This window comes from Tenrec ecaudatus, chromosome 15, assembly GCF_050624435.1.
Source record: "Tenrec ecaudatus isolate mTenEca1 chromosome 15, mTenEca1.hap1, whole genome shotgun sequence".
In the NCBI taxonomy this organism is placed as follows: Eukaryota; Metazoa; Chordata; class Mammalia; order Afrosoricida; family Tenrecidae; genus Tenrec; species Tenrec ecaudatus.
Window position 1 is genome coordinate 59045283 of NC_134544.1, and position 23702 is coordinate 59068984.

Consider the following 23702-nt stretch of genomic DNA (forward strand, 5'->3'; position numbering starts at 1 on the left):
CTCTTTTACTAACATTTGGTCTGCTGAGTTGCCATCATTTGACACCTGAAGTAAACAGTGGCTTCACAGCAGATCTCGCTCTCTTTATTCCTATTCTTCTTCTTTGTATAGTGACTGATAAGTAGATTATGTCACTCTTCTCCTGAAAGCACTCATGACTGCCTTGTAATGTTGCTAAAGTCTATGAGTACCTAAAAGGCCCAGCAATCCTGCTTTGTCCTTCCCTGACTGCATTGTCTGTGCTCTTCTCCAGACTCACCACACTGGCTGCCTGCTGTGTCTCTAACATACCATCTGTATTCACAGTTTAGGGCCCCGTGTCTGGAATACTTTCCATTACATAGCCCTATCTCATCTCCTCACCTCATTCAAGCCTATTTATCTGTTATCATTTCACCTACACTTACCTTGCCGACTTATTTTAAATTGTAGATGTGTTTTCCTGTGTGCTCTTATTGTTTATTTTTTTCCAAAGCCGCTGTTGTTTATGAACATACTCTAGAATTTATTATAAATTGTAGCCGAGAGGAATTACTGAGAGCCGAATAAAGGTCGAACATGGTAGTGGAAGGGGAGGAAAGTAAAAGGAAATAGAGGAAAGAACTAGGAGGCAAAAGACAATTATAGAGGTATAAATATAGGCATGTAAATATGTTAATATACAACGATACAGATAGAAGTCTGTATACATATATTTAAAAGTTAAGTATCAAGGCAGCAGATGGACATTGGGCCTCTACCCAAGTCCTCTCTCAACACAAGAACACTTTGTTCTAATAAGCTGGCATTCTGTGATGCTCACCTTCCTGACATGATCACTGAAGTTAAAAAGATGCATAAGCTAATGTGGTGAAGAAAGCTGGTGGTGCTTGGCTATTACAAGATAGAGCTTCTGGGGTCTTAAAGGCTTGAAATTACACAAGCAGCCATTTAGCAGGGAAGCAGCCATCTAGGGAGGGTAGCGGGGAGGTGGGAGGAGAAGGGGGAAACTGATTGCAATGATCGACGTATAGCTTCTCCCCCTCCTCTCTGAGTTTGATAGGGTTCAGTATCTAAAGTAGAATTTTTCTTTATACCCCAAATTTCCCCTGATGGGATTTATGAGGGAGCTTCCAAAAGTTCACGGAAAAATGGAATGAAAAGATAATGAAAATTTTCTAACAGCTTTCTAAACCCCTCTTATCATTTACCCAGTCTTCTGGAGGCAAACTTTAAACCATTCTCGAATTCTTTCCTCTCTGTTTTCTAGAGTACTATCCTCATACACACAGAGGTAATTAACAAAAGCATTGCTACAAAACCATGGAAACTTTTTTAAACAAAACTATCAAAATGTGAAGCTCTTGCTTCTTGACCTATTTTCCATTTAGGCCTATGTGCTTCTGAAGGCAGTGTTTCCATCTGTGTAGTGGGTTACACTTTGGGCTGCTAACCACAGGCCAGCAGTATAAAACCACCATGGGGTAAGGTTTCCCAGTGAACTACTTGGAGGAAAGTGCTTGCTGCCCTTAAAAAATGAGCAGATGCATTGCTAACTAAAAATATTCCTCAGGAAAACTTTCCTTACTTATGCAGGTTTCAGTTTATTTAAAAACTTCTCCCTAATAAGCCCCTGTGATCATCCTGTGTCCTTTAATAAAATTTATCAAAATTAAATTTTGAAATTTCAAAAACTAGTCGCATCATCTTATAAACTGACCTCTGCCTTGAATTGAACTGGCCTAACAGATAACCCTGGGAGGGACTGTTTTGATCGGACCTTGCTATCTGGATTACAGTGTTAAAACTGAGATGTCCTGGATTGTAATTAGTGCCATAAAATTGTTTTCATTTGCTTCGGTCTTGCTTAAAGTCGCTGAGTCATTCTTCAGGTTTGGAACTCAACCTAAAATTCAGGCAAACAACACACAATATGGGAACAGTGATACTAGAAAGGAACACATACCTTAGTATAAGAAACCATTTGAGATCCCAAGGGCAACACTTAGCCAAGGACAAAGGTCAGAAAGCTTAGGATGGAGGAGGAGTGGAATCGGAACGGAATCGGGAAACAAGAGAGGAAGTAGATTAAGTGACATTACATTGATGGGATTGCAATGAATGAGATGAAACAAATTGTATGTAAATAGTTGAATGTAAAATTAAGATCTGCTCTAGAAACTTTCATCTAATTATTGGTAAAAAGTTTAAGGGGGAAAAAAAAGATCTCTGGGTAGTGTTTTTTAACAGCCTTTGAGCCCAAGGCTCAAAAGTGTGTGCACTTTTTGAAAATGCTCATCTTCAGTAGCTGTCCCATCAACTTTAATCCTAGGTCTTTCTCCAGTTTCTGAATATCAGTCACAGTGTTTTTCATTCATAGAAGTTGATGATCTTCCCTTTATTGGCTAATCTTTGTTGTCTTAACAACACGAGTTATCGAACAACGTAAAAAAATTTTTTTATATGGAGTATTCCTATAAACTTGCCGCAAACTTTCAATGATTTGGAAAGATGACCAGTTGAGCATTGCTAAAAACTTGATATTTAACCTGACCTCAAAATAATCTTTTTTCATGACACAGAAAGTATTTTGTACTTGTCGGCAGCTATCCATTTGTGTTGGTCCGGGTTGACTAGAGAAACATTGACACTTACATATGTGCAAGAGAAAATTTTTATCAAGAAGTAATTACACATCAATAAAACACCCTAGCACAGTCCAGATCAAGTCCATAGTTCATATCAGCCCATGAAATTCTCTTCAGATTCATGCAGCATATCCTGGAAGATCCCAGGCTGGTGGGTGGAAAGTCCTGTGGGTCCAGTGGCGGTGGAAGCATCTCCAGGACTCTGGCTGCCATCAGTGTGGCTCCATGTGGCTTGTCAACAGGAAGGGGTGGGGCAGAAAGAGAAAGTTCTCAGAATCCTCTAGAGAGGTCCATGTCCACAAGGAGGCATCCTCAGGCTGTGGCTTGATTGGCAGGCTAGAACTCCACCCCTTAACTCTCATACCCTCAAGTTGACAGGAGATTATGTAACCACCACACCACCCATCACAGCGACATGTTTTGTTTGAACTAACCCATGCATGTATGAACTGGAACACCAGTAGCAATAGTTTTTTGACTTACTATTGTATCTACTGTGTTATAAAGATCATAAACCAGCCTATAAATATAGCCCCCTTCAGTTCTATGGTGACTACATGTTGTTGGCTAGAGTGCTATTTTGTGGTTTAATTACAGATTTAGTTGGATTAAGCTTCAGTGACAGTATCAGAGTTGTTGTGTGGTCCTTTTAAAGAAAGGGAGTAGCCTGATACAGTGTGCATAGTACCCTTGAAGAGGAGAGAACATGAATTCATAGTGCAGAGCCAGTGGAAATTGAGTGTCCTGTTGTTGGTAAGGAATGAAGAGCAGCTCTGTCGGTTGAGCAGACACTTTCTCCCGTTTCACAGTTTTGTGTAAGTCATAGAATTCTTTATCTCAATTCACTTAGATACTGTTCTGGTTGCTGCTTCTTTGCACTACACTTCGAAACGTGCTTGATTTGTCTTGTGCATGATGTAGTTTCACAGACTACTTCTCGATTTTATGGTTCTGGTCTCCTTATGTCTGTCTTTAGGTTACACATTTCCTGAAGCCAGGAATCCTGGCTGGCTGACTCATGCTCTGTAGTGACTGCTTTTTTATGCTGGGGTGGTTGGTGATGATGCCTTTAATGTGTATTGTAACAGGATCAAGATAACGCTTTAATTCTAGCTCTTTGGAAAATAAAAGTGATGACCGCTTAAGGTACTTCAGGATTTCTTTTACTTGGAGCTTTTATGTGAAGTATTTGGTAAGGAAGAGTTTAGCAATCATATTTTTTCAATCTCTTCCAGCATTTGCTCTTGCTGAATTAATTGACAATTCATTGTCTGCTACTTCCCGTAACAATGGTATAAGAAGAATACAGATCAAATTGGTAAGAAAACAATATAAAGCAATTTAACCTTTCCTTTTGATATAAGTAGTAAATTTATTAAAGAAAAATTAGCAAACATAAACTAAAAGCAAAAATAATTATCTGACATTAATTTAGCCATCAGTATCAATTTTCATGTGTCTTTTTGTATACATTTGAAGGGGCTTCCAAAAGTTTGTGGAAAAATAGAATAAAAAATAATGGAATTTTCCACAACCTTTTTTTGAATCCCTTTCGTACATGTATACATGTATGTGTGACCACATTTGTTTCCGTTGTAATCAACTTTCCCTTAAGAGTCCATTGTAAACATTCTTGAATCACGAATATTCTGCAATACTCTACTACATTGCTGCAGAATGGTGTATTGGCTGTAGTAGAATTTGTACAGTCAGATTTTTTCCCTATATTTTTTGCCATTGTAAGCAATGCTGGGATGGTGGACAGCATTAACAGGTCACGTACTTCTGATTATTTTCTTTAGTTATATCCCAAGAAATGGAGATTAAGGATTAATTGGCTTATAGAATTTTTAAGGTCTTTGAGACATATAGCTGAAAAAGCTTTCAGAAAGTTGTGTAATTTACATGTCCATCAACAATGTATGAAAGAGCCTATTACCTTTTTTTAAAATACTAACATTTTATCTTTTTTATATTGGTTTGACTTTTCCTGTCTTTTTAAACTTATTTTGTTTCATAGCTTTTTGATGAAGCTCAAGGAAAACCTGCCGTTGCAGTGATAGATAATGGAAGAGGAATGACCTCTAAACAGCTTAACAACTGGGCTGTCTATAGGTTGTCAAAATTTACAAGGCAAGGTGACTTTGAAAGGTTAGAAAACCTTTTTCACTGTTTGGTTTTGTTTTATGGATAGTGGTATGTTTTAATAAAACAAAAAACTGAAATATTCCTTGAGATTTTCACATTGAATGGGAGTGTTTGCTGTTCTAAACATGCATTTTTATAGGAGATAATTTTTATGCTCAATATTTGAAAAACAGGTAAAGCTGCATGAAATAATGCCTTCCCATTGAACCACTGCATTTCCTGAGGTATGGAGGAGTTATGAGAATATGCTGAGCACTGCAGTTTTTCCTCTTCATTTTGAATTTAAGTTTGGTGAAAGCTGTGCAGCCTCCAGAGTAGTGGAATGGCTTCATGCTTGGTTTTAGAAATCACCTGATGCCACTTGCAAACTAGAGAAAACGGCATAGGCTCTGGTACAGATACAGTATTGTTCTACATCCCAAAACTTTAACAGTGGTTTAGGAATTGACTCCAGAGAGCTTTACACCAGAACATGGAATTATTTTGAGATCGCCACGAGGAAAACAAAATATGCTAGAACTGTCAGGCAAATCGGCGCCTTGGTGGCGTAAGTGGCTACTGCAAGCATTGGGCAAGGTGCTTTTCTATGCTTCACTTTCCACATCTGTAATATGGGACAAATTACTCAACGTTTGTGAGGACCAGATAGGCTAATGCCTCCAAATCCTTAGAGTCTGTGTATCAATGTGAGCTATCATGAATGATTACTTCCTGTTCCTGACAAACTTTTCTACAACTCTTTCTCAAACACATCCTGCTTCTAAAGACGTAAAGAGCCAAAGAGAAAGCTAAAGATAGAATTATGAGGGTGGAGTGGGGTGGAGATGGCATTTAGCACCTGGTAGATTAACATGCGAAGGGTTTTCGAACAGTGTATGGAAAACTCCACTATCTTAAATTGCATTTCCCATGAGTTCTCTCAGCCCTTATGTCAGGTCGAACAGACGGTAGATTGGACAGAAAGATCAGGAAAGTGAGCCAGTCATTTACTGCAAAGAGTAGAAAGAAGAGCCTACAATCTATGAAAGGAAGTTTAAAGTCTTGACTAGGTTAATGAAACTGCCTCTGAATTTTCTCTAAACCTTACCAAACACAGACTTTTAAACTTGACCCAAACGCTATGGAGATTTGTTCTGGTGTTGGCACAAATCTGCATGTTGTTGATTTTGACTCTAGCTTGATACAGATACGGTTTCCATAAGCAGTTAACCATTCTCATAACTGTTTTGGATTGTCTTTCAATGCAGGATCAGCTCTTTGACCTTTTACAGTTGCTGTCAGTATATGATACTCTTGCCTTTCCCCTCCAGCAACTTCTTCTCTTCTAGAAAAATTTTAAAAAGTTACCACTGTTTCCTAGGCCTTTTGGCACAGTGGGTTAAGTATTGGACTACTAGTAACCTGCAAGATTGCAGTTCAAGCCCACCAGTCATTTCTGAGGCAAAAAATGAGCTGTTTGCTTCCATAAAAATTTAGTCTCGGAAACACTATGAGCTACATCCTTCATAATTGTAGGGTCACCATGAATTGGAATTTATTCGAAACAAAGATTGGGTTTTGGTTTGGGCTACTGTTTATAGTTTAGCTTTTATAATAAATACAGAATGAATGCCAGCATGTTTTCCCCAATCATAGAAAGTACAAAGAGAAGGCGGGTCTAAAAGGACAGAACATCAGACAAATAGTCTTTGCCTGTAGTTTATGTGGAAGGAGCCTGGGTGATGTAGAGCAACACATTGAGTGACAAGTTACAAAGTCAATGGTTTGGACCTACCAGCTGTTCCAAAAGAGAAAGATGAACCTGTCTATCCCGTAAAGATCTGCCACCACAGCGCCCCCAAGGAGCAGTTCGACTATATCATATAAGGTCGTTATTAGTTGGAATTGACAAGATGGCAGTGAGTTTGCTGTTTTGGTTTGGTTGTTCGTGTTCAAGTGGAAAGAGAAACAAAAGTAAATACCAAAAAGTACATTTGCAAGCATTTCATTTATTGTTTATTGCTGAGAAGAAGAAATAAGAGTAATACGGTAGAGCATGATGGGAATCTCTTTAGGTAAGATGGCAAAGAAGGCCTCTCCCAGTTGAAACCCAAGTGATTGATTAGGTGAAATTGCAAAATGGGAGATTTGAGGAAAGGATATTCCAAGTAGAAAGAATACCAGCAAAAGCTAAGATTCCAAAATTGTTTCAAGTTGATTATGTTTGTGGAGCAGGAAGACCTTTGGGATTGGAGCTTGATATTTGAAGGAGATTGTCAAAGGAGATGAGTTAGTGCTTAGTTCAACTATATTTTTCATAGATCTTGTTCACTTGGAAACTTCCCGCTTTCCTCACTCTGTTTTTGGAAAATCTAAATAACAGATAGAGCTAAGAATATTACTGGTACTCATGTATCCTTTACCAAGATTCATCAGTTGCCATGTTTGGTATCTATCTATATAAACACATGTATACAGGCACTTTCTTTATACCAGTTAAATGTTGTAGACTTTGTGACATTTTATTACTAAATAGTACTGCATGTACTTGAGAATAAAGACGTCCTCATAAGGATGTAGTGTTCAGGCTAATTTTCTGTACAGTTGTCCACAATCAGGATCTGAATGTTGTCATCAACATAATTATGAACATATACAAACTTACAGAAAAGTTTCGACTTTACAGTAATTGGTTGTATATTGAGACCTAGGTTCTAGCACTGGCTCAGCAACTCCATTGCTAAGACTATATACAAGGGCTTGAATGTAACAGTGAGAAGGGAACCAGTGTTCATTGAAGCACTGCTCACAGTCACCGAAAGGTGAAGCCAACCCAAATGCTTATCAATGAAAACTGGATAAACAGTGGTATGTACGAAGGGGCATCAAAAGTTTGTGCAAGAACACAATTATTTTTTCATTTCATTTTCCCACAAACTTTATGAAGTCCCCTCCTTGTATATATAATGGAATGCCAAGCCAGACAGAGGTGGAGTTTAAAGACATAACACTGAGTCAAATAAGGCATTCACAACAGCATAAATATTGTATGAGTTCACTTACATAAAAGATAAAAACAAAGTTAGTACTTATGAAATACTGAGTTTGTGTTTAAGGGGATGGAAAAATTGCATTATAGATAATGTTTGCATAGCTGATTAATTGGTGTCAGTAAATTTTAAATTTTGATGTATTTTCAACAAAAAGAGCAGCTGCTTAGGCTGCTGTGTACAGCCTAACACCTCATGGGATTTGGGTTTTTGGTTTGGAGAGACTCAGGCTTCTGGTTTCATGGGATATCCTTGTTAATTGACTTAATACTGTGTTTAATATTTTTTTCCGCCTCCTAGTTAGTCTGGCATCTTAAACGCTTCCAAGAGGCCAACCAAGGTATAGCAATTACTTACTAGAGCAGCAGAGGCAGGAAAGTCAGGAACAGAAGAAGAAAACCCAAGAGAGCCCTGGCTACCATTACTGAACATTTTGTCAAAGATTCTCTAGAAGAATCCTGAGCAACAATGAGAGATGGGAGTGGCGTGGAGTTGGGAGATCAGAACAGGATTTCCAATTATAATGGATTTGAGAATTTCTGGAGCCAAGAGAGTCCGGATAAACCCTTGATGTTACTGCTTTGAGATAATATTAAAACTGCATTATTAGATTCTTGTCTGGTGTCCAGAGATATTTCCCCAATTGGTAGCTTGCTTCTTCATTATTTGGCAAAGTCTTACCCTCTTCCCAGCTCTAAATTTTTATTTTGTTCTTGAGAATATTCTCAGCAACTGACACCGATTTATCAGTTTCTAAAGGTGAGAAATCTAAGAAAAAGTATAGCCATAATACTCTTTCAAGGCAAGGATGGTGAGATTTCATCTTACATATTTGGACATGTTGTCAGGAGAGACCAGTCCTTGTAGAAGGACATCATGCTTGGTAAAGTAGAGGGCGGTAAAAAAGAGGAAGGCCCTCACTGAGATGGATTGACACAGTGTGCTCAAGCATAGGAACTGTTGAGAAGAGGCCTTATGACTGGGCAGTTTGGTTCTACTGTGCATAGAGCTGCTGTGAATTGGAAACCACTCGGTGGCACCTAAAAATGACAAGAGCAACAATTTTGCCCTCTAGTGTTGTTGACTACATTTGAGTGATCTGACCATTTTGCCCTTCCGAATTTTTCTTCACCCTTTAGCATATATTCACTGTCTCCTAAGGTTTCTGTGTGATTTTTCAAATTGCTTGATCCTATGCAGATGGTACTTAAAAGAGCTTAACGGGGGGAAGTTTCATGACTGGCTTTAACACGACTTCAGGAATTAATTTTGATTTAAGTTAAGATTAAAGAATATCTCAGGGCAATAGTTTGAGTGGTTCATCCACTCTCTCTAGCTTCAGAAATTCTGGCGTCTATGAGACTTTTAATTTCTCCCTTTTTGATCCGCATTCTACAGAATCTTTCATCACAGTGTTCAGTACTGGTCAGCAGACACTGTCAAGCTTTAATGATCGCATAGCAGAGGAGACAGATACCCGTGCAGATTCTACTCTCTCTCCTTCCTCAGTGAAGAGAGACTAATTGTTGTGCCTGGAGTGGCCATTTGCATGCTTTTAGATTTTGTTTGTTTTTCTCATTTCAGTTTCATAAACTGTGCTGTTTATTGTTTTCTTCCTTCTGCTTGCTTTGGATTTATTGCACTGTCTCTCATTTTTGAGGTAGCATCTTAGATGATTGATTTGATAACCTATGAATATTTATGCTATAAGTTTTCCTCTTTGAACCACTGTAACTGCATCCCTCAAGGTTTGAAGTCCTTCATATAGTTGTAGATCTTGGTTTGTTTTAATTCCGTGTGTTTGTAGTGGTTTTATTTTTGGTTTGTTTTTTTGGGTAGTTTTGAAATCCATTCTTCAAATGTCATTTGGTATATTTAGATTATTACTGTAGGTTATTTACTGTAACTATTGATACATTCGGATTTAATTTTGTCATTTTACCACTTATTCATTTTTTCTTTTATTCATGTTACATTGACATATTGTGTAAATCTTAAAGTACATTATTCTTTTGGGCTTGAATAGTCATTATCTTTGGAGATTTTAAAAATAGGACAGTTGTCTTGGCATTTTCTGACTTTAAGGTTTTTAGAATTGACTCAATGGCAGTGAGTTTGGTTTCTGGTTTTAGAAGGTTTTCCATTAGAATTTTCCTTAGTTTCATTTAAAATTTATTTTACTTTGTTTTTAGTGAAAACTTGCACAGCAAATTGAGTTCCTGTTTAACAATTTATGAGGACAAAGATCTCCCTTTCTTTGAGATTGCTGAGAGATTTTCTAATATAGTAGGCTGGGCCCAGGTGTACATTTCTTAAAGTGCCCAGGTGCTGGTCATCTGGACAACACTTTGAGATACTTTTCAGAATATGTGTTGTCTAGTCTGAGCTCTGATTCTGTTACCTGTAATAAAGGTGCTCTTCAGCTTGGTGATCATTTTACTTACACTTAGCAAAAGTTAATAAAAATTCCCTTCATGGCTAAGTAGCTTGTTGAAAATGACTGTGTTTACCGTATGTTTTATTTTAGTGATCATTCAGGATATGTCCGCCCAGTACCAGTGCCACGCAGTTTAAATAGTGATATTTCCTATTTTGGTGTGGGCGGCAAGCAGGCTGTTTTCTTTGTTGGACAGTCAGCCAGAGTAAGTATTAAAAAAATTTACAAATGAAGTTTGATGAAATATTTTGAGAGTGATACTATCAAAATTAAGAAACCAATGAAATTATTAGGAATTTAATAGTATTTTTAAATTTAACAGATGATAAGCAAACCTGCAGATTCCCAAGATGTCCATGAACTTTTGCTCTCTAAAGAAGATTTTGAGAAGAAGGAGAAGAATAAAGAGGCAATATACAGTGGATACATTAGAAACAGGAAGGTACATTACATTTTGACTCAATAATAATTAAGATTTATTACTTTGGGGAGTTATTATCACAGCAACGTTTTTTTTGTTGTTGTTCTTCTAATTTCTGTCTAAGATACCAGTAATGATGGTTTATTTAAAACTTAAGGGAATTTTCAAAATGAACTAATTTTTCACTTTAAATCTTTCAAGTTTAAACTTTTAGAGGATTCTTTTTGGCTCCAAAAGAAACTAGAAAATTACCTAAGACGTATAAAGAAAATAATAATAGTCCCAAATGCCAAGGGGAATTATTAATATTTTGGTGGATTACCTTCCACTAATAACTACCAGACATACTAGAGTATAAGCTGACCCGAATATTAGCTGAGGCACCTAATTTTATCACAAAAACTGCATAAGGAATGTGCTGAAAATGACTATACACAAGTATATACGGTATTTTGAAATACTCCCTCATGTTACAGAATTTTTTTTGGTACACAAAATTTTTTAAATGGTTTCATTATGTTTCTTTGAGTGAATATCCTATTAATTTTTTTTGTTGAACCGTTGACAGACATAGTTTTAGTTTTTTGTAATGATAATTGCAATGATTGTCTTTGCATTTATTTTAATTTTTTGTGAATTGGATTGAAGGTTTACAAAGCAAATCACTTCTCTTTCAACAGTTTATACAATTTTCATGTTAATTCAATGCAGTCCCCACAATGTAACATCACTTTTATACTACTTCCCATGTTTCCTGTTTCTATTCTATTCTTTCCTAACCCCACTGAACTTTGTCCTTATAGAAATGCTTCCCTTTTTATCTCAAATGGCTAATTATTCTGAGGTGTTCATATTTTTATAGCGTTACTGTTCATGTCTGTGGTTGAAAACTGGGCCACAGTCGGGAGTTCATTTCCAAACTATTTCCATTCTATTCAGGACTTTGTATGGTGATCCCTTTCAAAGCAGTTGTGGTTCTTTGTATCAAATTTTGCCATGATTTTTCCAATCATGTTCTGGTTGTTCCCTGCTGTCGAGTGGACTCCACCTCATGGCAAATTCATGCAGTACTGACTTAGAAATCCACGATAGGGCACTCTTGGCTGTAGCCTGTAAGGAAAGAGTTTACAGACTTGTTTTGCATTAATACTGGGTGGTTTTAGTTTGCAGTTGAATACAAGTCATTTATGCTTCACAGAGATTGTTGAAGTTTGAATAACCGTGGTAATGAGTTTACAAACTGTTTAGACTTTTTATTATAAAGTTCCTTTCCTAACCACTGGGCTAGAATTCATACACATTCCTAACTGGCACGTGAGAGCTACACGGTTCGTTAGAAGAATAAAAAGAACAAAGCAGCAAAGTCTTGGTGGATTCATTACTAGGAGACTATTTTATACACCTCACTTACTTTTATTCGACATAATTTATAGCAGTAGTAAAAAATGTAGCTGACGATGGAGAAACTAAAAATATTGTGGAAAAGTGAAATGAAAGATAACGGATGTTTTCTATGAACTTTTTGAAGCCCTTGTTTTTGTGCAGACTTTTGGCAGTAAAACTCAGGTGTGAGACAGGATACTGCTGACTGTGATGGTTAGAGTTCTGTGTCATCTTGCCTGGGCCGTGATTCTTAGTGTTTGGCAGTTATGGAATCAGATGTGTGTGTCATAAGGCAGTCACCCTTCATTTAATGATCTGATATGATCATCCTCCATTTTTTGTATTACGCCAATTTTTGCATAACAACCTGTATCAGTAGGTGAGGTGTGGATATATTTTATCTTATGCTTATTTTAGATTCACAGCCACTAAGTCTATTACAACTCATTGCGATGCTGTAGGACAGTATAAAACTGCCCATGTGAGTTTTTGGCATAGCAACTCTTTGTGGAAGTGGAAAGCCTTAACTTTTTTTCCTGTAGCTACTAGTGGTTTTAAATTGTTGCCCTGTGGTTAACAGCTAACATTTCGCCACTACCACCAAAACTCCTGCTTGTTAGATACTTTTTATTATCTTTCTAACTTAATGTTCTTCTACTGTTCAGAAAATTTGCCAAGTATATAAGTTCATAAATTTAAATAACAGTATCCATAAACAGATTTCATATTATCCTACCATCAGAAAGTCCTATAAAGGATATTTATGGAATTATTGCTTGTCAATTAAAATTGGTTTAAAATATGAATTGAGAGTGTAAATGATTTTTAAAATGGTTTGTATATGGCAGAACTATGCTTGAACTGGATTCTCTGGGATCTTAACTTTTGTACCAGCTTTCTATGTGTGTTATGTTTGGTCGTTCCAACAAACATTTACTGAATACCTGTGGAGGCCTAGTTCTTTCCTTTGTCATACCAGTTCTAGTCTTCCTGTTTTCCTTTTTTTGGAAGAACTCTTTCCCTGTCCTTTAGTTGGTGTTCTTAATTTATCAATGAACACTCTTAACATTTCCTGGAAATTTGTGTGTGTGTAATACTATATGGCATATTATAGTACTTGACATGTTTATTACATGTAATTAACAACCGTATGTATATATATTTCTTGCCAAGACTTATGTCAATCTTCGATTTAGTCCATATTCAGTGAAGAAACTAAAGCTTATTCTAAGCATCCTAGTCAGCAAAAGCTTTCATAAAAGGAATTAGATGTTTCCATGATTCTTGGATGGGCTGAAGAATGTCACTCTGGGTTGCGCTTTCTTGAATGTGTTCAGGACACAGAACCAATCATTGAACGTAAGTACAGCTGCAACGGCTACAATCAGGAAGTTGGTGTGGGCACCGCCACAAGAGCTCGAATCTAAGACTAGCATACGATGTCTGTGATCTGAGAGTTGAGAAGGTCTATCTGCACAGTTGTCTCAATATTGAGACCTACAATTTCTCTTTATCACTTTTTGGCACTTCAAAGTAGAGCCAGAGACTGATCTTTTAATGGCCTTGCATGATAACATAAAACTATCAGAACACCTCCATCAGTTTGTTTTACAGAGTGGCTTGTGCCTTGCTATGGTACTGGAAACCATAGCACTTGTATTACAGAGAGCAGGGTCATTTAAAATGAACAGGTCTCAGCTTCTGGACCAGGGGCCCTCAAACTACGGCCCGTGGGCCACATGCTAACCGCCGAGGCTATTTATCCAGGCTGCTGGGTATTTTTGCCCCGTTTCGTTTTTTACTTCAAAGTAAGATATGTGCAGTGTGCATAGGAATTTGTTCATTGTTTTTTTTTTTAAAAAAAACTGTAGTCCGGCCCTCCAACAGGTCTGAGGGACAGTGAACTGCTCCCCAGTTTAAAACGTGTGAGGACCCTGGTAACCTGGACTAACAGCACTGTATAAAAAAGGAATAGGCTGTCCGCTTCTAAAGAGTTGGGAGAGCACTGGAACGTTGTCACACACTGAAACCTTCGTGAATATCGTAGAGATCGTGCCAGGTGAGTCCCTCAGCTAGGAAGGCATTTAAAATGAGGAAGGAGCTGCCGTTTCAAGTAGAGTTGGTCATAATTACATGGATTGGAGTAAAGCTTAAGGGAGTAAAAGCTTTCGGGACTTTCATTTGCTGATGGGGCACAACTCAATGAGAAGAAACAGCTGCGAACATCAATTAGTACTTGGAACTGGGAATGCATGAAGTATGGATATATGGAAAATTGGCAGTTGTAAAAAAATGAATTGGAACACAGAAAATGGACACATTAGGCATTAATGAGCTGAAATGGGCAGAGTTACTGGCCATTTTGAATCAGAAAATCATATCATTTACTGGGCTGGGAATGCACCACTCCAGAAGAATGGTGTTGCGCTCATTGTCAGAAGGGACATTTGTGCTCCACTCAATGGATGCATGATGGATTGTGATAAGAGTTGTTCGATCCCCCAATAAAATGATTAAAAAAATAAAACAAAATACCGAAAGAGTTTTCCTCATGGGGGAAAAAATAAAGAAAGGACATTTTAAGGTCAATTTTGGAGTACCAAGCTGTCTGTTATAGAATTATATCAATTCAGATTCAATATAACTTATTTAAACTTAAGCACCAATCACTAAAGCTATTGATAAATTCTACCAATGACTTGTCTGAAATGGGTCAAACATGCAATCAAGCTGCATTGATAATTGTTGGCAATTGGAATGCAAAAGTTGGAAACGGAGAGGAAGGAATAGTGGTTAGAAAATACAGCCTTTCGAGATAGAAACAAAAGTGGAGATCACATGATAGGATTTTGAAAAACCAACAACTTCTTTATTGCAAATACCTTTGTACACAAAAAGGCGACTACATGTGAACTCAGGATGGAATCCATAGAAATCAAGCTTACTACATCTGTGGAAGAGGCGATGGAACTTATTATTAGCAGCTAACACCGCGATGGCTGTGGAACAGACCATCAATCACTCATATGGAAGTTCATGCTGAAGCTGAAGAAAATAGAGGATGAACTAAAAGAACCCAGTAGAAAATTTGAAAGGCCAGCTAGACAAAGTGAAGTATTATAATAATGCAATGTGCAAAGACCTTGAGTTACAAAACTGAGAAGGAAGAATTCTTTTCTGAGCATACCTTGAACTGAAGAAAAGAAAAAATCCAAGCCCAGGATTATTTTATTCATATTTAAATGCAGTGCGTTTTAGCCAAGACAGTTGGATTCAGATTGACTCCTAGTTTTGGTGAACATAGAGTGCTGCTTATTGGTTTTGCCCAAGGTGAGTCATAGTCGTCCCACAACCTTTGCTTCACTCAGGATTTGTGTCTTTCCTTTCTTTGTATTTCTAGAGTTGGTTTTTTATTATTCAGCAGCGTTATGGGATCATAGAGTCATTTTATATGTTCGAATTTTGTAGTCTTTGTAAGTTTTTCTGTTTTCAGTGTTATCATATACTTAGCTGCATTTTTTAATTGTCCCGATTTCTTTCAAAAATTTTCTGAAGTCAGTTTTCGGGGAAAAAAAATCCAAGTGAATTGCATTGAAATCAATTCTAAATGGTATTTGTATAATTTGGGTGCATCTAGGTTATTATGTATCTATTTTCTCTTGTAGCCATCTGATTCTGTTCACATTACAAATGACGATGAAAGATTTCTGCATCAACTTATTCTGGAGGAGAAGGAGAAAGATAGCTTTACTGCTGTGATTATCACAGGAGTGCAGCCAGAACACATCCAGTACTTGAAAAATTATTTCCATCTTTGGACACGACAGTTAGCGTAAGTAATCTGTAGTTCAACTTTTTCATTTTTTACAGCTTCCAATTTTCTTATTTTCATACTTAGTGCATTCTCAGTTTCACTGACTATTTCATGCTTGCAGCTGTTTCTTCTCATTTTGAGTTGTGGCCCGTCAGCAAAAAAAGGTCCTGTAGACTTGGCTCCCACAAGCTTTCCTCCATAATGGAAGGAACTCAGTGCAAATAGCATAATTAGAATATGCTACTTAAATTTAAGACAAAAATATTACAGATACATTTGAAATCTTCTTTATTCTGTTTGCTCATGTTTCATTTCCTTCAATGTAGTATCCAGTACTCTGATGGTTCTTTCTATATTTCTAGTTCACTTTTGTTTTACTGGCATTATTTAAGGAATAGTTTGTTTTGATGGTAAGTATATAATAAATTACTCTTAACCATTTTTTAAATTGTGCTGTTTGGGGATACTAATTTTATTTGCATTATTGACCATCATATCCATTTCCAAAGATTTTCATCACCACAAACAAACCCAGTACCTTTTAAGCACTAATTCCCCATCCTCCCTTCTACTTTCTCTGGTAGCCACTGGTAAATGTTTGCCAAAGTAGTGTGATGGGACATTTGTCCTTTTGTGACTGGCTTATTTTACTCAGAATGCCTTCAGGGTTTACCTAGCTCAGAGCACATAACAGGCTTTCATCTTTATTTATAGCTCAGTGGCTTAGACAGTAATTCAAATTTTAAAACTTTTATTTTTGTAAAAATATATGTGACACTTGCAAATTTAACCTTTTTCACTTGTACAACTTAGTGATATCAGTGGCATTAATCATATTGGGCTACCCTTTTCATTAGCCTAAAGGGAAACTCTGGTTTCTAAACAGTTACTCCTTCTTCTCCCCTGGGTCTTAACCCATTAATTAGCATAAACAAACAACAAAAAGAGGGGTTATAAAGAAAGGATGATTTAACCAAGGTGCAATAGCACCAATGAAACACACAATTCCTTTAGCTCCTGAGTGTTTCCTCCCGCCCACTATCACAACCCATTTCTACCTCACAAATCTGGCTAGACCGGAGAACACACATTGATGCAGATATGAGCGCTCGACACATGGAATTCAAGCCAGATAATCCCTCAGGAAGTAGTGGGAGTAGTGATATCATGAGGGTAAGGGTGGTAGGGGAGGAGGGGAGACCCGGGGAACCCATCACAAGGTTGGATAGATAGCCCCCACCCCCAAGGGGACAAATAAGAGAAACGTGGGTAAAGGGAGACAATGGACAGTGTAAGATGAGAAATTATAATAATATAATTGAACAAGGATTCACGAGGGTGGGGTGGGGGAGGGAGGGGGGGAAAGGAGCTTATACCAAGGACTCAAATAGAAAATGTTTTGGAAATAATGATGGCAACATGTACAAATATGCTTGATACAATTGATGTGTACAATGTTATAAGAGTTGTAAGCGCCCCAATAAAATTATTTAAAAACAAAACAAAAAAGCCACAAGCCCACTAGCATTGAGTCAGTTCTGACTCATAATGACCCTATAGGGCGAAGTAGAACTGCCCGTTTTGGGTTTCTGAGGCTGTAAATCATTTTTTTTTTTAGGGGTTTTCCGGAAAAACCAGAAAACCTGCTAGACAAATTCTAAAAGAGCTGTAACACTGAGGCTGTAAATCTTTATGGGCGTATACAACTTTATCTTCTTACTCTCAGAGCCACTGCTGAGTTTGAACTGCTGACCCTGTGGTTAGCATCCCAACACATTACTCACGACATCACCAGGACCCTCTTAGTCAGTATACATTTGCTTATTCCAGATATATTCTATGAGTATTTGCCCCTTTTTATCTGACTTTATTCTTTTTGTAACATATACCAGTTTTTAATTTCTCTTTATGAGGCAATAGTCACTTCATTGTATATATGCCATATTTTATTTATTCATCTGGAATAGGCTTTTTGACATCTACTACAAAACTAAACTTCAGAATTGAAATTCAGCACTTCCACTCCCATATCCTTTTATATTTATCTGTAGGATTATTTTCCATACCTTATATTTTACTTATTTTTGTTTGTTTGTCATCCCCAAATTGAAATATTTTTGTCTTTATCCACTGACTGGATCCCCAGTGTCTAGGAAAATGTCAGCTACATAGTACTTGTTCATCTAATGGACACTACCTTAAGTTTATTAAAAAGAGAGGTGGGGGTGAGGCAAGTTTGGCATAGTAGTAATACTTTAAATCATTGTATAGTTATTTCAATGAACCATAGTGTTCCATAGACTACATATTTTAAGAGGCTAAACTAAGAAATATTTAATGTCTAATTTTTTTCCTCTATTATGTACTACATATACTGTTGACTGGATTGGCCCTTGAAGACCAAGATACTTAAGAACTTGTGGTTTTTCTTCCCTAAGTAATATGAACTACTAAAAAAATGCAGACAAGCCGGTCAGGGAGCAGTGTAGCAATGATGAAATATACAACTTTCCTCTAGTTCTTAGGTGCGTCCTGCCCCCAGCTATCATGATCCCAATTCTACCTTACAAATCCAGCTGTACTCTGGAAGATGTACACTGGTACAGATAGGAACTGTAAACACAGGGAATGCAGGACAGATGAACCCTTCAGGTCCAGTGGTTAGAGGGGTGATACCAGGAGGGTGGAGGGAAGGTGGGCTAGAAAAGGGGAACCGATTACAAGGATCTGCATATAACTTCCTCTCTGGAGGTTGGTCAGGAGAAAAGTGGGTGAAGGGAGACGGACAATGTAAGACAAAATAATAATGGCTTGTGAAGTGTCAAGGGTTCATGAGGGAGGGGGTTATGGGGAGGGAGGGGGAAAATGAGCTTATGCCAAGGGCTCAAGTAGAAAGCAGATATTTTGAGAATGATGATGGCAACAAATGTACAAATGTGCTTGACACGATGGATGGATGGATGATGATAACCGTTGTACAAGCCCCCAAAAAAGTGATTTAAAAAAATGTAGACAATAATTTAACTGAAAGTTCTCAGTGCAGATAACATAATTGCAATATACTCCTGCTGTAACAAGTACTAATGTATTCATGGAACTTTAATTTTTCTTTGAAACAGACCATTGTTGTATGCTATTGAAGTGATCTTTCATAATATGTGGTGGGAAATTTTTTTTAACATGGTGTTAAAGTTTTATTTTTATATGACCTAGAGAAAGATCTAAAAATTTTCACTGTTTTTATCTTTGTCATTGGCATTTTAATCAGTAGCTAGGATAATAAACTTAATTGTTTTTATTAAAATGTATATGATAAAATATTATCGATTTCTGTATTTTGAAAAATTACTAAAAATACAATTATTTTTCAACTTTCAGTAACCCCACCAAAATATGATCTTTAAAATTTTGGCTTAAAATAAAGTGGCAAATAATTCTAAAGCAATTGTTTATATAATGCATTAATTTATTTGCTTGCTTTGCCTTCAGAATATTAGGATAAGGAAAGTTAGTTGAGATCATAATTTAGTCTAATATATTTTTTTGATACTCTGGGTTTTTGAGAATTTATGGCAAATAGAATTTTAGTTTATTCTTATCTCTAGCTTTGTTCTAGTATGTTTTGTTTGATTATCTGGACTTCTTGGGAATATAAAGTATGTCACTTTGCATTTAGGAAGGCCATCTCTCCCAAACTATGGTCCTCTACTCTAGGTAAATTATGTGGACTCTTTGAGCCCCTTATTTGTGTCTATAAGATGAGACATAAATCATAATTGCATTTCAGGATTGTGTTAACCACTAAGCAGGATATATTTAAATACTTAGTATAGTGATTGGTATTTAATAAGTACTGCTAAATAGTAACTATTACGTTTTTTTGTTTATGTGAAGTGTAATTCTATGTGAATTAAGTTATACATTTACTCCTCTTTTTTTTAGGCATATTTATCATTACTATATTCATGGCCCAAAAGGAAATGAAATACGTACATCAAAAGAAGCTGGACCTTTTAACAACATTGATATTGAAGTAAGATAAAAATCCATCCTAAAATGTTACTAGGATTATTAACTACCCTTTCCAGTTGCAAGTGACTGAATACACTCAGTCAATAATTAGGCAACTCCTTTCTTTTTCTTTTACCAAAGTACTTTGGTCAATTGTTACCAAGAAAGCAGGATTCTTGAAAGCAGAAAGTTGAATTCTTCACTTTGATTGGCTGTGGTATTTTGATTCTTGTTTTCTTTCTTCTGTAGAGATAGGAGTGACTCCTAACTTCATCTCTTGAAGCAGGGAAGAAAAGAAACAGGACTTTTTTCAGTGACGTCTGAGAGGGGACTCATGATTTAGAAACAGAGAACATTTACTGTTAGATTCTCAAGATCCTTGTCTACGTCTTAGAATGTTGTTTACGTCATTGCCTTACGCCTTAACTCTACCCAGAAACCTTCCGTTGAACCTACTCATGGCTTACTGTCCTTATTTCTGATTTACTGACTTTTTTGTTTACTTTCTGTTTTATCTTATTAAGATGTCAGAAAGAGCTATTTAACCTCTAATGATACATACACAACATAACCCAGACATATTAATATACATGTCATTGAACTGGATAATTATTGTGCAGATAATAGTTAATACTAGCTCCAGTGCTGGACTGTAGTTGAGAGCAGAAGTGAAGTCCCTCAAATAATACTTATTCTATCTCTGTTTCAGATCTCCGTGTTTGAAAAAGGGAAGGCACCTAAGATTGTCAACCTGAGGGAAATACAAGACGACATGCAGACATTGTATATAAACACAGCAGCTGATAGTTTTGAATTCAAGGCTCATGTTGAAGGAGACGGTGTAGTAGAAGGGATTATTCGATATCATCCTTTCTTATATGACAGAGAAACATACCCTGATGATCCATGCTTTCCATCAAGTATGTTAATTGTTATTTTAACCATAAAACGTGAAGTTGTGTTTAAGGATAGTGATTTTTTAAAATTTTTACAGCAGGTCTATTATTAAGGTTAGATTAAATAAGTGTGTATATATATTTCCTTAAGCAAGTCTTAATTTGTTAGGTTTTGTAATTTATAATTCTTTTTATGTGTGTTCCATTCTACTTGATAAAGCACTAGCTTTAGAACATGTTGTTTTCTCATTGTTGTTCTACTGAACCTTTACCAGCGTACTGCTTAGTAATCTCTTATGTATTCCACAGAGTTCTTACTTTCTTTGACTGTGTGGATATTTATAAATTACCTTTACGCTTTCTGTATACTTTCTGATTTTATGTTGCTGTACCTCATATTTATAAAAATATCCTGTAATTTTTATTTGTGTCATTTTATACTTAGATCTTCAGTGCATGTGTAATCTTCATGGGAAAAGTTAGGTAGGCACTTAATATTTTCAAATCAATTTCCTGCCACCAACTAATTGAGTGTCTCCAATAGTTTTTTTTTTCTTTTTGGTAAATATTTTTATTGGGGGCTCTACATCTATCACAATCCATACATTCCTCCAGTGTGTCAAAAACAGTTGCCCATATGCTGCCATCATTTTCAAAGCGTTCTCTTCCCACTTGAGTCCCTGATGTCAGCTCCCCATATCTTCCTCCCCCCTCCCCTGCCTGCTCTCCCTCATGAACCCTTCATAAGTTATGGATTATTTTTTCCATATCTTGCATCGTCCTTGGTCGCCCCTCACCCACTTTTCCATTATTTGTCCTCCTGGGAGGGGGTTCTAGATTGATCCTTGTGATCGATTCCCCCTTACAGCCCCCACCCTCTTCTAATCCTCCTGGTATCTCTACTCTCCTTGTTGGCCCTGAGGGGTTTATCTATCCTGGATTCCCTGTCTTTGGGGCTCTTATCTATAGCAGTGTGCATGCTCTGGTCTAATCAGATTTATAAGGTAGACGTGAGGTCATGATGGTGGGGGGAAGGAGGCACCAACGAACTAGAGGAAAGTTGTGTGTTTCATCGGTGCTTTACTGCACCCTGACTAGCTCATCTCTTTCCTATGGCCCCTCTGTGAGGGGAGTCCAATTGTCTACAGATGGGCATTGGGTCTTTGCTCCATGTCTCCCTGTCATTCACCTTGGGTATGTTTTATTCTGGGTGTTAGATGCCTGATACCGAATGCCATTGACACCTTGTGATGACACAGGCTGGTGTGCTTCTTCCATGAAGGCTTTGTTGTTTCGAGTTAGATGGCTGCTTGTTCACCTTTAAAACCCCAGAGGCTATATCTTTTGATAGCCGGACACCATCCGGCACCCATTTTGTCTTCAGCGATCGATGGGGAAGGTGACCATCACTGAATGCCGGATTGTTAGAACAAAGTGTTCTTGTGTTAAAGGAGTACTAGAATTGAGGCCCAATGTCCATCTGCAACCTTAATTTTTAACTTATATATATGAGTACTTAGTTGTATTCACCTCTCATATATATTTACATATGTACATGCCTGTATTTAGTCCTATATAAATTTTCTTTGCCTCCTGATTCTTTCCTCTATTTCCTTTTTACTTCCCTCTTGTCTCACCATCATGTTCGGCCTTCATTTGGGTTTGGTAATAAGTTCCTGTAAGTATGTGGTTAGGTCTGAATTCTTCACTGTGAGCCTTTCTTATTTTTACACATGGATAATAAGTAGGTTTATTCTATATTGATACTGTTAGAGCAAGGGCAAAGCATTCTCATTGTGCTTTTTTAAGACTATTATAATTTTTAAACTTGTCCTGTTCTAGATGAGCTTCAGAATTGTCTTTATACATTCACTTAAAAATATCCTGGTGTAATCATTGGGATTGCATTGGATTGATCAATTAGCAACGTTCTTTTCTCATCCAGTTTATTTTCTTTACTGCATCTTTAACATTGGAGCGCTGAAACCAGATTTTCTGCGTTTGAATTTCATTTTTGCCCTTTCTCGCTGCCCACGGTTTCATCTGTTGAGTGAAAGTAAGAGTTCATACCTAATAGAAGTATTGTGAAGGTTGAAGAAAAGAGTGTGCCGAGTCCTTAGACTAGTGCCCAGCTCTGTTTACTGAGGGTCCAATGCTCAGTCGCTCTGCCTCACATGAGGTCTTCGAGCCCTTTTAAATCTGCTGTTCCTAAATCTGTTTTGCTTGTAGCAAAGTGCAAGGTAACGTTTTTCAAATTATGTCTTAAAATCAGAGCAAGTAAGCGGAATGTTGGTCAGAGGGGTTCTCCTCTGAAAAATGACTTTGTTTTATTGGCAAGAGCTTGTAAGGGAAAGAAAGTCTTTATTTTAATATGGGTGATTTTTGCCAGTGTAATATCAAAGTATTACTATATCAAGATCATTATTTCTGATCTAGTTTATCTGGTTATATGGGAATTTATTGCTAAAACATAGGATGTTATTATTACGCTTTAAATACCTAATAACCTATCGTGTAATACATTTATGTATGCATGTTTTATACTTACCTGAATCTGAAAATGCAGTAATTTATTATATAAGGTAAATTTACATTGTGTTATTAGCTGATTAACCAAACTAATAAAACTTGCTGTATCTATACACCACAGATTGACCAGATAGTTTTTATGTGAACCTATTGGGCCGAAAAGAAATGTGTAGACTGTCATTTACTTTTAGGATTTAACTTTCTATAATATGTAGAGAGGGAAGGACTCAGCGGTTAGCAGTTAAATATGCCGTTGCTCTAAAAAAGCATTATTACAAAAGCATAGAAATATTTACTAAACACAAATAAGAATGGAGCTATTTTTTCTGGACATCTTGGTTTATGTACTTCTGAAAACCGTTTCTCTCCCCCCACCCCAAATTTGTTATCTTGTTTCTTTTTTTAAA

General features: G+C 36.9%; 1 protein-coding gene and 1 non-coding gene across 2 annotated transcripts in view; one reads left to right on the forward strand and one right to left on the reverse strand.

Annotated features, from left to right (window-relative positions):
• SMCHD1 (structural maintenance of chromosomes flexible hinge domain containing 1) overlaps nucleotides 1–23702 on the forward strand; it is a 131269-nt gene that overhangs the window by 20272 nt on the left and 87295 nt on the right. Inside the window, exons 4-10 of the mRNA XM_075533163.1 lie at nucleotides 3863–3945; nucleotides 4648–4778; nucleotides 10332–10446; nucleotides 10564–10683; nucleotides 15711–15877; nucleotides 19802–19892; nucleotides 20580–20790. Of these exons, the coding sequence (XP_075389278.1) occupies nucleotides 3863–3945; nucleotides 4648–4778; nucleotides 10332–10446; nucleotides 10564–10683; nucleotides 15711–15877; nucleotides 19802–19892; nucleotides 20580–20790 (918 nt within the window). The remainder of the gene's footprint in view (nucleotides 1–3862; nucleotides 3946–4647; nucleotides 4779–10331; nucleotides 10447–10563; nucleotides 10684–15710; nucleotides 15878–19801; nucleotides 19893–20579; nucleotides 20791–23702) is intronic.
• LOC142428366 (U7 small nuclear RNA) lies at nucleotides 17476–17536 on the reverse strand. The gene has a single exon (XR_012780283.1). It is a non-coding gene; the product is annotated as a U7 small nuclear RNA (small nuclear RNA).